This window comes from Dreissena polymorpha, chromosome 13 (assembly GCF_020536995.1).
Source record: "Dreissena polymorpha isolate Duluth1 chromosome 13, UMN_Dpol_1.0, whole genome shotgun sequence".
Classification (NCBI taxonomy): domain Eukaryota; kingdom Metazoa; phylum Mollusca; class Bivalvia; order Myida; family Dreissenidae; genus Dreissena; species Dreissena polymorpha.
The window spans coordinates 10527680-10543775 of record NC_068367.1 but is presented as its reverse complement, the minus strand read 5'-3'; the positions used below and the strand labels follow the sequence as shown (position 1 = coordinate 10543775).

The 16096-nt window shown below is 34.4% G+C and overlaps 2 protein-coding genes and 1 long non-coding RNA gene across 3 annotated transcripts in view; 1 reads left to right on the top strand and 2 right to left on the bottom strand.

The window, feature by feature from the left end:
• Window positions 1-16096, top strand: part of LOC127855549 (uncharacterized) — a 31393-nt gene that overhangs the window by 4529 nt on the left and 10768 nt on the right. The window contains exons 2-3 of the mRNA XM_052391277.1: window positions 11355-11476; window positions 12092-12260. Of these exons, the coding sequence (XP_052247237.1) occupies window positions 11355-11476; window positions 12092-12260 (291 nt within the window). The remainder of the gene's footprint in view (window positions 1-11354; window positions 11477-12091; window positions 12261-16096) is intronic.
• Window positions 5030-7060, bottom strand: LOC127855551 (uncharacterized). Its single transcript, XR_008037586.1, has 2 exons — window positions 6482-7060; window positions 5030-6285 (listed from the first exon to the last, which is right to left on the bottom strand). It is a non-coding gene; the product is annotated as an uncharacterized LOC127855551 (long non-coding RNA).
• The window catches only part of LOC127855937 (uncharacterized), a 22435-nt gene continuing 14848 nt past the window's right edge, over window positions 8510-16096 (bottom strand). The window contains exon 2 of the mRNA XM_052391853.1: window positions 8510-8815. The gene's annotated coding sequence lies outside the window, so the exon portion shown is untranslated. The remainder of the gene's footprint in view (window positions 8816-16096) is intronic.

The following is a 16096-nucleotide window of genomic DNA, read 5'->3' as shown; positions in this document are numbered from 1 at the left end:
CAAAACATTGCGAGCAGCTTTAATACCGACTCGCAAAATCAAAAACATTCTCGCAAATTTTGCTGCACACATAATTTAATATCGTTTTTTTTATTCAACAGTTAACTTTGCTTTATCTATCGTATTGTTATTTCCATCTGTGGGCAAAAAGAAACTACATGTTATTTTTCGCTTCGACGCCATGTATGTTCAAGTTCAATGAACACGTGTGAATTAGTCGACTGTTTAACGTTCTTTGTACCAATACCATCCTCGTATCTGTACTATAAGTATACCAGTCTATATACAAGGTGCGCGTTTCCGCATACGGGTATTAGGACGTTCTATGACCTATGGTTTAGCGTTCAGGACGTCGAACGCATTTAGCAATAATACTGTTTTTTTTCACTATTTCTCTACTCGCAAAAAATTACTAGTGGCTGAAAACTTAACTCGCAATCGGTATTTTTCACTCGCATTTTGCGAGTGTGCGAGTGTTAATTTCGAGCCCTGAGTAATCTGAAAACTTTTCGGTGACTGCCCATTTTAATGCCAAAAATTCTAATTTGAAAGCTGCGTAGTTTGATTCTGATTTACTGAGTGACCTGCTTGCATATGCTATGACGTGTTTGGTGTTGTCGTGATGTTGTTGATATAGCACAGCTCCTAAACCCTTACCTGATGCATCCGTGTGTACTTCAAACGGTAAGTTGAAATCTGGATATGCCAGAACTGGAGGTGTAGACAGAATTTCTTTCAGATTAGTAAATATATCTTCTTCAGTGTCTGTCCATTTCCATTCCTTCAGTGGTTTCTTCTGTCCCTTCTTTGCTTTGGTTGGTGGTAACAGATCATTCAACGGTCTCGTAATTTTGCTAAAGTCTTGAATAAATCTTCTGTAATATCCAGCAAATGACAAAAAACTTCTCAATTCTTCTGGTGTGCTTGGTGATGGCCAGTTTCTGATCTTGTCTATCTTACTTGGGTCAGTTTCAATTCCTTTACTACTCACAATGTGTCCTAGGAAAGCTATCTTTTCTCTGAAGAATTCACATTTTTCAGGAGCTAGTTTCAAACCAAATTCCCTTAATCTGTCAAAAATGGTGTTTATATTATGTAGGTGTTCCTCAAAAGTTTTACTAAAGATGATAAGGTCGTCCAAATAAATAACGCAGATCTTCATATTCAAATCTCCTAGCATTTCCTCTGAATTTCTTTGAAATGTTGCTGGGGCATTTGTCAATCCGAATGGCATTTTTCGGAAGTGGTAAAACCCTAGTGCTCCTACTGTAAAGGCTGTTCTTTCCTTATGCTCCTCCTCAATTTCAATTTGATGATAACCTGATTTCATATCCAACGTAGAAAAATACATCGCCCCCTGTAAACAATCAAAAACGTCTTCTATTCTGGGAAGGGCATAGGAGTCTTTAATAGTCTTGGCATTAAGATTTCTAAAGTCTATACACATTCTGAGTGTTCCATTCTTCTTCCTAACAAGAACTACTGGTGATGCCCATGGAGATTTGGATGGTGTTATTATACCGCATGAAAGTAACTGTTCCAGATGTGCTCTAACCTCTTCAACCATGTTAGGTGGTATCCTGCGATGTCTCATTTTAAATGGCGTTTCGTCATGTAGATTTATTCTATGTTTGGTTTTCGTACACGTTCCTATATCTGTGTCAGAAGTTGAAAATAAATCCTTGTGTTTTTGAAGAAGTGTTTTTAATTGTTCTCTTTGTTCAGGTGTTAAAATGTTGTCTTTGTCGATGTCCAAGCTTTCTATCAATGCCTCTTGTCTTCTCTTCAAATCTTCCTCTTCCTTCAGGTGTCTCCTTGTTGTATCATCTTCAATGTCAACTGGCTGTAGCTCTGCAATGATGGCTCTGGGTGCTATTGTAACTGTATTATAGGTGACGTTAGATAACTCCACTACATACTCATTCTTCTTAAAGTCATAATTCACGAGAGCTGGTCCGATGTCAATGAAGTCAGGAAGTGATGAATCTCCTGTCTCTGATATCAATGCATTACATTCACTGTATGGTAGTTTTCTATAAGCTGTCACTGGTATATGTTTGGTTTGATTTGGTCCTATGGTAATTTTCTGTTCAGTAGCACATCTCAGTATAGCCAGACAATTCTTGTTTCTTCTAAGTGCTTTCTCTCTTATTACTAAACATCTAAAGCTTAAAAACCATGGAGTATGTAAATTAGCCTTCTGTAAAAATTGTTCACCAAAATTATCTTTGCAGTCTTGTAGTAATGTTTTCAATATGTTTGTTCCTAGAATTATTGGAGTTCTTGCAGAGTATTTCGTATCTGGTGATATCAAAAAGAGACATTGCTTTGATGTTGCTTTCTCCAATCCATTTTCAATACTAATGGTAGCTTCTATACATCCTAAGTATGGGAGTTGTTGACCATCAGCGCATTCTATGTTGATCATTTCTGTCAGTGGCTCTAATTCAGTATCAGCTAAGTGTTCTTTATAGAATGTTTCAGATATAATACTTACGCATGATCCAGTGTCCAAAAGAGCTGTGGTTGTATTGTTGTTAATATTCAGGTTGACTTCATTCACATCTCCAACTAGTTGAGGGTCTTTCTTAGTCTCTGGTGTGCTCCTCTCCGACCCGGCGACTGGAGCACAAACTAGTTTTGGGCACTCCCTAGCAATGTGTCCACGTTGATTGCAGTGGTAACAGGTGGGCATAAACGTGGTTGATGACAGTGGCCTTGATGGTTCCCTTCTTGTTGTTCCTCTGAAACCCCTCTGATCTGGCCGGAAATGTCTATCATAACCGTGTTGTCCACGCCGAGCACCTCTGCTGATAAATGGTGTGTACTGGTTCTCTGACTGACCTGTTACTTTCTCTCTTTCTAATCTATCGATTCTTTCATTCAACCTTTTGAGTTGTGACAGGACCTCAGTCAATTCTGGTGCTGTTGTATTTACCGCAGGGTTGGCTGGCTTTGTTGTCTCTCTTTTCTCCTCTCTATCTTCAGACTCCATCTTTCTTAGATAGATTTTAAAGGCGTCATAATCATGTTCTGTTTCAAACTTGTAAGCTGCCTGCTGCCTGAGTTCCTTCTTCAATCCTTGGTATAAGACCCCTTTAATTATATTGTCATCCTTCTTAATACCCCCCAAAGAAACTGCCTTGTCGTACAAGTCTTCAAGCTTAGAAGAAAATGATGCAATGGACTCTGCAGGTTGCTGGGAACAATTGTAAAACTTTCTTAGAATAGTTTCCTTCGTTTCAACATTTCCATATGTACTCTCCAGCTTCCACATAACTTCATTCACTGTAACCTTTGTTCCTAGTCGTCTTAATATGTCAGCCACATCTTCTTTGGCAGCCTTTCTTATTCCAAATAATATTTGCTCTTCTCTGAATATCCTATCAGCCATCAAAGACTGAACTTCAAACTTGAAACTCTCCCAACTGGCTTCTCCTTTTCCACTAACCCCTCCAAAGGTTGATATCCTGGGGTAGCTACTACTATTGAAGGTTCTGTCATCCCCATATCTTCTTTCCTCAAAGGTTCTTCTGTCCTCAAAGTGTCTTCTGTCTTCAAAGTGTCTTCTGTCCTCAACATATCTTAAAGTATCAGCTGACCTATACCTATCTTCAGCCTTTTCCCGACATCTATATGTGGACATAAATTTGATTAAGTCTTCTGTATTTTCAATTTCAGGCTTAACATCAAGCTTCTTAAATGCTTCAAGCAATTTCCTATCTTCCTCTGTAATATCCTGACCTCCTTCTTCTTGAACAGTCTCCATAATCTTCCCTTCACTTGATGCCATGTTCATTTAACTTCAAATTCAACTTTCAATTATCAGTGATTTAATGCAACCTATCAATTAATCAATTAATTAATTCTGTCAAATAATCAATTCATGTCAACTTCAAAGTCAATAGTTTCCGAAGAAACAATTTCTCTTCAAGTAATAATTTCCGAAGAAATAATGATAACCCTTCCAAGTATATTGTGTTTCAAAGAAACACTAATCTCTTCCAACATACATAGTATAATATAGCTTAGACCAAATAAAGTTCAAAGTCAGTTAAATGCTACCCAAAATTCAAAGTTGCTGCCAATAAAACAACAAACAAACACCTTCCAATTCTAATTATTAATTAAAAAAATAATAAAGTTAAGTCAGTATTGCATCAACTCAACCTTAAGTTCAACCAAATAAATCCTCAAAGACTAATTAAGTTGCAATTCAAAGTTAACTTCTATAAAATCAATTCAAAGTATAAGTACAAACAAATGAATCCACTTTAAATCAAATTCAATAAGTGAAAACACCAGTTAAATCACTTTTGCACTGTCTGAAAGTCAATCAATAATCACCAAGTATAATGAATAATAAATAAATCACTTGTGCGCAAACGGATCCTGGACTAAGAATATTATCACAAAGTATAAAAAAATAAAGTTAAGATACAAGTAAATTAATTGACCCACAATGAACCAATCAATCAAGTATCACAACTAAAACAAAACATCAAATTCAAACTTCAAAGTATGAACAGTGATGCACTTTCACACAATTTCAGCAACGTTCAAACTAATTCGGTCACAAAAGCACAAACCCAAAATTGAATGAACTGAAAAATAGACTCCAAAGTACAAGAACAAGCTAACACACTATTGCGTCAACTTAAGTCACAACTAAACATGCACAACTTCAATCACCTATATCAAACAGAACTTCAACACACTATGTGTAAATGGAATGCAATGTAAATGAAAATAATTAATTATCCAAAATGTCCAAGAATAATTCCAAATAAGATATGAAATGAAATTAACTAAGTATTTCCATCCGTAAACTGCAAGGAAGAACCTAAAAATCAAAGTCCAACTTAGAATAATACAATATAAATAAAACCAAATATTTCAAATCAAACCTAAGTATCAATAATAAATGAAAATATTTCACAAAAAAATAAAGAAGTTTAAATAAGTGTTCAAAATAATTTCAAATTAAATTCAAATGAATAAATTGCACCAAGTATTTTAATTCAAATCACTCAACCTACACTGTGTTATAAGTATTAACTTCAGAAATATTAAACGCCAAAATAAAAATGCAATGCCCTGAGACAAATCAAATTAACTAAAATAACAACCAAAGAAGCCGACCACAAATGTGTAAACAGATTTACCTGATATCAGCTCACACGGGAGACATCTGTCCAAAACAGACCTTACCTACATGTACATGTACTACTACACTGTGTTGAGAATTACTACTCTACTACAACTTCCATATAAGGTAAAATAGTAGTCACATGGTCTGTCAGTGAAAAAAATTCAGTCATGTGTCAACCAATGAAAACCAAGGAAGCGATGATATCCAAACTCAGTATGCAAATTAGGGAATTCTATATCCAATCAAAACCAAATCATGTATAATCAAGGTGAACAAGTGTAACCTGATGTACTGTTAGCAATGCATAAACTCAGGAATGCAGCAAATCAAAACAAACACTCACACAGTAATAAAATGGAATACAATGGACTAAATAGAATTAAGGCCAAAATGTAAAAGGGCTGGATAAAGGTATGGACACTGGGAAAGGGATTATATGAGAATTTATAGAATAAAGAGGTTAAAGGGATAGCAATGAGTTGGTTACAAAATTAATGAATTTATAATCACTTTATGAATAAATTCAAAATAGCAGCATTTCAATGTTTTTAGTAACTGTTGATAAAGGATGAAGAATAGATCTTATAAAGATGTAACCGTCACCAAGTAATTAGAGCAATCAATTATATTAGGTAAACAAATAATATATTCTCTCTCTCACTCACATACATATACTCACGGTTACGAAGAAAGGTGAAGAATACACATATGCTGAATATAGGCCACAAATGATTAAAAGTCTGAATTAAAGTCAGGATTAAAAATCTGAATTAAAGTCAGGATTAAAAGTCTGAATATGATACACGATAAATATTTAAAGATGTCCACTTCACAATTGTCCACACGGTAGGTACACGATATTGCACTATAAATCCTCGGAAATGTTCTAAATACACGATTAAACGACTCCCACTTCCGATACGTCCTCAACGACCCGTCCAATAAGACTCTTCCTACGTACGCTCAGTCCTCAACGACCCTTCCACGACTTCTCCGCTTTCCACGGGCCGCCATCTTCCTCTCGGGTCCGCAAAACACGTTGGGCGCCAAATATAAACGGGCAGTACCCGGCTCAAAATAACCACCCGAATATATGTTGTATTCGTCTTTATTATTATACGAATTCCATGTCACTGAAACATATATAAACATGGTATCAGACACTATATTATTATATGCAAAGTAACAAATATATAAAACATATCATGTGTGGCCTTTAACAAGTTACAATGAAATATATATAAAAGATCTGGTAACATGATAAATGTTACATATACAGCATAAACATACAATTACATGAGATCTCAACTCTTTCTCGTTCTCACTTACCATTTGTGGAATGTGTACGGAACTCTCTCTCAATCTTATACAATTCTCTGCGGGTGCTGTGCTACTGCTGCAAATAAGATTATACATGTGAAGAGTATGGGAAACTGTGAATTATAGGAATCGTTAGCACGTTTAGGATGGCAATGCTGCTTTTCTGAATTTAACCTAATTACTTATCAAATATGAGTTATATCAACTCACAACATAAATACAACTCAATGCAAATACAAGAAAGAGTAAATGCAAACAGGTAGAAATAGAACTAACCTTATATTGAAGTAATGGCAACTCTGTACTATAAATGTACATCTTAAAAGTAGATGTGTACAGCTCTGTGTTCAAGTTAGAAGTGACCAGAAGACAAAGGAAAGGGCGGGAAAATAACTGGTCAAGCCTGACTGAACAATTATATAAACTGGACATGTGTAACTCACATGCTTGACTGACTTTAACTCTAAGACTGGCCACAGGAGCACAGCTTAATAAGTAACCCAGGTAAACACAATGCGTTATATGGAAATAATAACATTTAAAACAGAACACATGAACAGAATCCTTGAAATGAATATTTCAACCCTGTTACACAACCAAATTGTTAGTCCGGACAAGTAAATAAAGAAATTTACTAGTCCGACAGGACAAGTGGTCATTATAATTGTATAACTTAGAAAAAATGCCTTTAAAGCCATTATTTCTGTGGAGATATCACTCAACTTGTCCAAGTATATTTTGTATACGTTTAATCGTCGAAGCCTGATATATTCCGATAGTTCCATGTGATACATGTACTACACTGAACTGTTCACAAGGGAAGCAACCCTTAACATTTTGTTCTTTGCCAAGATAACAAGAATATTCTCCCTTGTAAAGAATATGCATTTTACGACACCGGTACACACAGATCTTACAGACAATTAACGTAGTGACGTCCTCCCTATGTATAGAATGATTTTTTTTTAATATCACTTAAGTACAGTACATATACATCACTTTTAACATTTTCTGTTTGATATTGGCAACACACAAGTTTTTGTCAGGTATAATGGCTTTGTATAATGTTTAAAAATCAATAATCTTGAGTTTTCCTGTTATTCTAGTCAGTTCTTTTTGTATTGAAATTGCCTACAATTATGTTTGCATGTAATTTGAACGATTCAAGTCTTTATGATTTGAGCATTATTTCATTATTTTGCAAAGAACTGAGCAGGTTAAAGATATAATGGTCAGGACAAGTTGCTTTTTGGTCAGGACAAGTGAAAATATGGTCAACTTGTCCGACTGGACAAGTGGCTTCAAAAGTTAATGTCGAGCCCTGGGCTTCCCCCTTGAAAAAAGGAAACGTTTTTTTCCCCCTATTTTGTGAAAAAATCCCCCCCCCCCCTCCCCCCAAAAAAAGAAAAAAACAAACGCAAAACCCGTAACACTGAACAGATATTGTTATTTTTTTCTCGCCTCAACGATACCACTGTAGACTGGAAATATTACGTTTCGCACACCTGCATGATTTATACATCTACACGGTTTCCGGAGAATAAAAATCATACCGAAAAATGCTTACGAAAAAAACGATTTTTTCCTGCACAAAAGTATATTTTCTGTTTAGAACCACGTTATCAAATGACAAGTCGATGGAAATTGAAGATGAATAACATGAACAAGAGTCTGTGCAAAATCATGAAGCAGACTGTCACACAACTGCATTGGCGACCACATCATCAGATGTGTCTTTTCAATAATTATTTGAGCACTGATAATGGTAACTTGCCATAAATAAAGGACCATTTTCATGTGTATGTGGGTAATATAGGAGAAATACTGCTAAAACAACGGAAGTTTAAACTCTTTATTATATTGACATTCACTTTATAAATAATACATCATTACAGTCAAATAAACTAAATTATAAAAAAAGCAATGAATAAAGTGCAAACATGTACAAAAAAATGAAGTAATGAGAGAGTAAAAAAAATCACCCATCAAAGGTAATATGCGCGAAAATCCCCTCATTAGGGATGTGGGTGGCTTCCCCTGGCTACATTACAAGAAAGGGCCCTGGTAACGGTCTCGAGTCCAGGTCCTGGGTAGAACCACTACCAAGTATCTTATGAGCGCTCCACAGTTGGGATTGACCCAGTGTCCACTATATTGTTCTTTTTAAAAGCTTTGAGTTTTTATGAGTACATGCATACAGGTCAAAGTTCTTCCTGGTGAAGGTTTTTTCATGTAAAAATATGTCTCACATATGACTACAGTCCTTCCTAAAATTATAACTTCCTATTTATTGCCAGCCAGGAGGTCCTATAATCAGGCAGCCTTTGAATGATCATTTCCAGCCTAAAAAAGAAAAACGATGAAAACAATGTTTTTAACAATATTTTAATACATTGTATTATTATAATATACATGTACTATTTAATATCAATATTAATTAATTTCACTAACAAATAATTAAACATAATTCCTCTTAATCAAATAATTTACATCTGAAAGATTCACTTTATTTATGAGAGTAAGTTAATAATTTATTAATATATTTGTTTCTTATTTAATTAATCATACCTTACAATGACCTTTGTTTATGGTGTGAAAATATTTGATAACATTTTAGAAACTTAATTAATTTTGAGTACCAAGGTTATACAAGTATTGTGTGTAACAAAGTCTTAATTCATCTGAAACAAAACACATCTTTACAAACTACAAAGATAAAGATATCCAACTTAAGTGCCAAATTGACTGAAGGGAAAGTTACCTTACTGCTAATGGGTAGAGGTCTGGACAACGAATCAAAGAAGCTCGGATGAAATTTTTAGCATGGGGGATTTTGCCGATTTTGTTTGCAATTATTTCTATTGCCATCAGTATTTTTTGTGTGTCATATTTGTGGCCAAAATTTGACCAAATTTTAAATCTAAAAAAATTGAATATATTAACCAAATGACTACCTAAAATTCTTTATTGACAAATTCAAAAATTAATATGTTTTAATAAATGTAAACTTTTAGTTTTAATACCTATCCAGCTGTATCAATTGAACTCTAGTGAATATAAAATTGACAAACACTTTTATTCTCAATTTTAATGCAAAAAACAGCTTCACCATTTGCCAATTTCACCCTTTCCCACTTAAAAGCAAAGTGAAAATGGCTATATGCAAACAGCATAAGCAGTCTGTTCAGGCTTTATGCTGTTTGCAGCTCACCAGTAACTAAGGGTCGGTAATGAAACCTTTAAAACTTTAATCTAGTAAGAAAGGTCTTTAATTAAATGTAACTTTCTAAGGGACTACAAATGCGTCAAAATACGTATCTAAGTGGGAAAGGGTAAAATAGGTATCTAAGACGGAAAGGGTTAAATACGTATCTAAGTGGAAAAGGGTTATATATGTATCTAAGTGCGAAAGGTTTAAATACGTATCTAAGTGGGAAAGGGTTAAATAGTTATCTAAGTGGGAAAGGATTAAATAAGTATCTTAGTGGGAAAGTGTTAAAAACGTATCTACATGTAAGTGGGAAAGGGTTTAATACATATCTAAGTGGGAAAGGGTTAAATACGTATCTAAGTGGGCAAGGGTTAAATACGTATGTAAGTGGGAAAGGGTTAAGTCAAAATGAAATCCCAATCCAAAAGGCCCTTGCCCTTATCCCATACTGATGGGAACAAAAACTGCCCCTATTGACCTTAAGATTCAAGTAGGGCAGTTGTCAGTTACTGGCAATGTGCACATGAGTTGTCAGTTACTGGCAATGTGCACATGAGTTGTCAGTTACTGGCAATGTGCACATGAGTTGTCAGTTACTGGCAATGTGCACATGAGTTGTCAGTTACCGGCAATGTGCACATGAGTTGTCAGTTACTGGCAATGTGCACATGAGTTGTCAGTTACTGGCAATGTGCACATGAGTTGTCAGTTACTGGCAATGTGCACATGGTACTTGTTAACCAGAGTATCCAGAAAAAGTGTGGAGAGCTTAAAGGGACCTTTTCATGTGTTGGTAAAAAGAGAATTTAAAAAAAAAACATCAAAATTTTCTTTTTAGTTCTGATATTTGTGAGGAAACAGTAATACTGAACATTTTCCATTCTTTAAAAAAAAATTCGGTATATGCATCTGTTGCAGATTTAAAAACCTAAAAATGATCAAGTGTTACAAATGGGGAACGATTGAATAATTTGGAGAGTTCTGTAACTGTTATATTTTGTGAAATTACAAGGATTGCTTATATAAAATATAAAATTAACCACTTATACATGTATGAGTATGGATTGCTACATGTAAGTGGGTTAAGAGCTAGTCTTTTACTCTAAGGGTCTAAGTGGTTGGAGCCCAGTTGTGGATTCCTTTTTTTCTTTCTTTAATTGTTTTATTGTTTTGTACTGGAGCCATTTACTTCCTATGTTAACATTTATCAATTTAAATCATTTAATGACAAACTTCAAAACATGTCATGAAAAGTTCCCTTTAACTGACAGCCATGATATGTCGCAAACCGCTTAGCAACCAAGCAAACAAATCTTGATACTGCTGCTATTGGCATGGCTAGATCTAAAATAAGTTGTGTGTCGTAACTTATAGTTACAGCTGTATAGAACAAAGGTTCACATGGCAAATAATTAGTTAACACCTCAGGTCTCATGACTGACCAATACATTTAATCATAATGATTGAAAAAAACAAAATGTTAACTGAACATTTCAACAATAAAATATGTCTTTAAATCTAGTATTATAGTAATGATTGATCTTTGTATTTTTACAGCTATTATTTTCATGTAAAAATCAATAATTTAAAAAAGAATGTAAAAAACTGTAAAAAAATATGGAGTAATAAAACTGTCATAAGATCTTGTTTTTACTTATATTTGTTTTTCAGCTGTCCATTGTGCCTGCACAGTACGTGCATAGGGCTAGGAAAATAAAGAACAAGCGCAAGCCTTTCTACCCGTATATGAGTGAAGATGGTTTGTATTCTACTGGAGAACAGCTGAGGGATAGGTACATTGTATAAGTATGAGTTATTCACTGTATTGCGCACTCATCTTTCTAGACATGTTTAGATATAAGCTGATTTGAACGAAATGATAAAACATGTTAATGCTAGTAAAGTGGACAAGTTCCAAAAACAGTTTGTGTGCTTTCTGAATTAAATTTTGTGTACAATCATTTTTAAAGTAGAAGATAAAGCAAATAATATCAACTGTGCTAGGATTAAATTTTGTATTGAATCCATTGAGTTATAAATAAAATTATTAATGCACAATGTAATGTTTCCTTCCACCTTGTGAATTTGTCAATAAATGTCTGGTTGTTATATGTGCCTTAACCCTTTCCCACTCAGAAGCAAAGTGAAAATGGTTATGTGCAAACAACATAAACCAGAACAGCCTTCGAGTAACTCGCAGTCTGTTCAGGATTTATGCTGTTTGATGCTCATCAGTATCTCAGGGTTAGAAATGAAGCCTTAAAAACTTGAATCAAGTAAGGAAGGCCTTTAATTAAATTCAACTTTTGAAGAGACTACAAATGCTTCAAAATACTTATCTAAGCAGTTAAGGGTTAAATTTTCCATTTGTATCAATGCGTGAGGTGTACTTGACCGTATGTTTCTAGGTTTGTCAATGTGCCTCAGAAGGTGAAGCCCCATCCTGAGACGCCTCGTCCAGGCCAGTATGAGTTGGACCCGCCCAAGGGCAAGATATACGACAAGAAGCCCTTCCCTATCAACCTGGAGGCTGGCAAGAAGTACAAGTGGTGCATTTGTGGGCATAGTAAACAACAGGTGAAGACATTACATTTAACCCTTTACCACTTAAATATGTATTAAACCCTTTACCACTTAAATATGCATTAAACCCTTTACCACTTAAATATGTATTAAACCCTTTACCACTTAAATATGTATTAAACCCTTTACCACTTAAATATGTATTAAACCCTTTACCACTTAAATATGTATTAAACCCTTTACCACTTTAATATGTATTAAACCCTTTACCACTTAGATATGTATTAAACCCTTTACCACTTAAATATGTATTAAATCCTTTACCACTAATATTTATTAAACCCTTTACCACTTAAATATGTATTAAACCCTTTACCACTTAAATATGTATTAAACCCTTTACCACTTAGATATGTATTTTGATGCATTTGTAGCCCCTTAGAAAGCTATATAAGAAAGTTAGACCTTCTTTACTAGATTGAAGTTGTAATAGCTTAATTTCCAACCCTTAGATACTGATGAGCACCAAACAGCATAAAACCTGAAGAGACTGCAAGTTACTTGCAGGCTGTTCTGGTTTTATGCTGTTTGCACATTGCCATTTTCACTTTGCTTTTGAGTGGGAAAGGGCTACTTGAGTCAACTTTCTTCATTCTTGATCAGGGCTTCAGTTATTTGATATCCGGGCATAAATTACGCCCGGGCATAAATTATGCCCGAAAATTGCTATCATACGCCCATTTCACAGAGTATGGAAGTCCCTTGGCTGTCGGATGTTCCTCATGTACTCTGTTATCTAACACACAAGACATTCAAGTCTGGAAAGGAAATACAGTCTTGTCAAGTTGTCATTCGTAGTACTGTGTCAAAATTAAGTTGACTGTGACCACCAACCAATGTCTTCAGAGCAAATGGCAAATATGTATTTTCTAATTCATCCAGCTATCCAACTTAAAGGGACCTTTTCACAGATTTTGGCATGTATTGAAGTTTTTCATTAAAAGCTTTATATTGATAAATGTAAACACTTGATCTAAAAAGCTACAGTAAAAAAAAATTAAAGAAAGAAAAAAAGTAACCCTCAACTGAGATTGACCCATTGACACCTGGAGAAAAAGTCTAACGCATAGACAAGTCTGCAAACCGTGCTCATACAATGAGTTATGTATTTTAAACTTAATATAAGCAATACTTGTACTGTCAGAAAAAATTAAGACAACAACAGAACTCTCCGAATTATTCAATAGTTTCACGTTGCAATGCTTAATAATTTTCAGGTTTTTAAATCGTCAAAAGATGCATATACAGTTAATGGATATTTTTTACATGTACTGTTCGGTATTATTGTTCCTCATAAATATCATAACTACAACGGAGATTTGTGAATCTGAAACTTTCCTTTTTTTTTATTTTGTCAATTTACTAAAACGTGAAAAGGTCCCTTTTATTATAATCATTGAGTTGCTATCCAATCATCCAGTGTTGCCTGATATAATAATCATTGAGTTGCTATCCAATCATCCAGTGTCGCCTGATAACAGCAGAGGTTTTTCACAGGTTTGAAGGACAGTGGCTGTTAGTGAAAGTAGATAACTGGCATGTTTGAAACCAACATCGCCTTGATTTTATTGATGATACGTGACACATATGTGTTGCGTTCTGAGAAAACTGGACTTAATGCATGTGTGTAAAGTGTCATCCCAGATTAGCCTGTGCAGTCTGCACAGGCTAATCAGGGACGACACTTTCCGCTTTTATGGTATTTTTAGTTTCATAGAAGTCCCTCCTTACCGAAAATCAAGTTTATTGAAATAAGGACATGTGGAGTATTCAATTTATATGGTTAGCTGACACTTTATATTATGTTTTTTTATTCACTTCAACTGTTTTCCAAATTTCTGAAAATAATGGTACATGCTGCATTCAATATAAATATTGTTTAAATACTTGTTTATTGGTCACTTTTTCACACTACTACATTGATATCTGCCTAATATAATGCTGGCTTATTCATAAAAATATATCGCATCAAACTTGAAGTTATTTTATCAGTAAATGCTTGAAGGTAGGTCATATTTCTCAGAATCAACTATGAAGTCATCATTTTTGGTAAAATAGAATCATATTCAAAAGATCAAACAGTTTGATACCAATATGTCATATAATTTAGACAAAAAAGCAGCAAAACATATATATTACAAATATTAAGCACAAGTTGTCATGACATAATTATTTTTAACATATTCATTCCTGCTTAAAATACAGTGTCGTAGCGATGATAATATTAGCTACACTGTTAGTAAATGGTGTATGGGATATACATGTACACCCTCTGTAATTTCATACCATACATACCCTTCTAAGCCTTACCTGATGTAACACAAAAGGATCAGGCATTCATCTTTATTCTTTATATAATGATAATAGACAGTGCCCAAGGCTGGCATATTGCTGTACTCGATTTACACATGTCTAAAATTCATTTTATACATGTACTTGCGTACATTTCTAGAAGTTAGTGTTTTGAAATTCTTAAACACAATTATTATCTAGAAAGGCAAGATTTTCCATTTGATTATGGACAAACTGATTAATCTGGATTATCAGGCAATGGATAGAGTCAAAGAATGTATGTATCTAAAGGTTGATATTTTATCATAGGATCTGTAAATATCTTATGTTGTAAATGTATTTGAGAATTTTTGAAGTTCTTTTATAGGAAATCTTCATAATTAGGATTTATTTTCTGTGTCACTATTAATGGTTAATGGTTGATTAAGTTTTAAAGCATAGAAATACAATTTTAAACTTTGCACAATTATATGAAAACCATAACTTCCACTCTAAAATACTGAAATACAAGTAGGACTTCGACAATTTAATGCCTGGGACTTCCACAATTTAAGGCTTGGAAGTCGGGACTTCAAACTTTCATATGCAATTAGATGCGCTATTCTGCATAATAAATGTAATCGTTTAATATCATAAGAAGGCAAAATTTATACACTTCTATTAATTTGCTTTACATAGCATCAAAAGGATATTAAATATTCTTATGTTTAGGCCTTATACATATGTACTCTTTTTGTCCCCTACCGGTTTCACTGGAGGGGACTTATGGTTTGCGCTCTGTGTGTCAGTTAGTCCGTCAGTCTGTCACACTTTTCTGGATCCTGCGATAACTTTTAAAGTTCTTCATATTTGTTCATGAAACTTAAAACATGGACAGATGGCAATATGGAGATTATGCATGTCATTTCATTGTGTTCATATGTCAAGAATTCTGGTTTCTATGGCAACAAATAGACTAGAAATACTGTTGAAAATGGTGCATCCTGCACACTTTTCTGGATCCTGCCATAACTTTAAAAGTTCTAAATATTTTTTCATGCAACTTGAAACATGGATAGATGGTGATTTGGACATTATGCACATCATTTCATTTTCTTCATTTGTCAAAAATTCTGGTTGCTATGGCAACAAATTTATTTATTTTTTAGCTCATCTATTTTTTGAAAAAAAATTATGAGCTATTGTCATCACCTTGGCGTCTGCGTCGGCGTCGGCGTCCGGTTAAGTTTTGTGTTTAGGTCCACTTTTCTCAGAAAGTATCAATGCTATTGCATTCAAACTTGGTACACTTACTTACTATCATGAGAGGACTGGGCAGGCAAAGTAAGATAACTCTGGCGTGCAATTTGACAGAATTATGTGCCCTTTTTATACTTAGAAAATTGAAAATTTTGGTTAAGTTTTGCGTTTAGGTCCACTTTTCTCAGAAAGTATCAATGCTATTGCATTCAAACTTGGTACACTTACTAACTATCATGAGGGGACTGGGCAGGCAAAGTTAGATAACTCTGGCGTGCATTTTTACAGAATTATGTGCC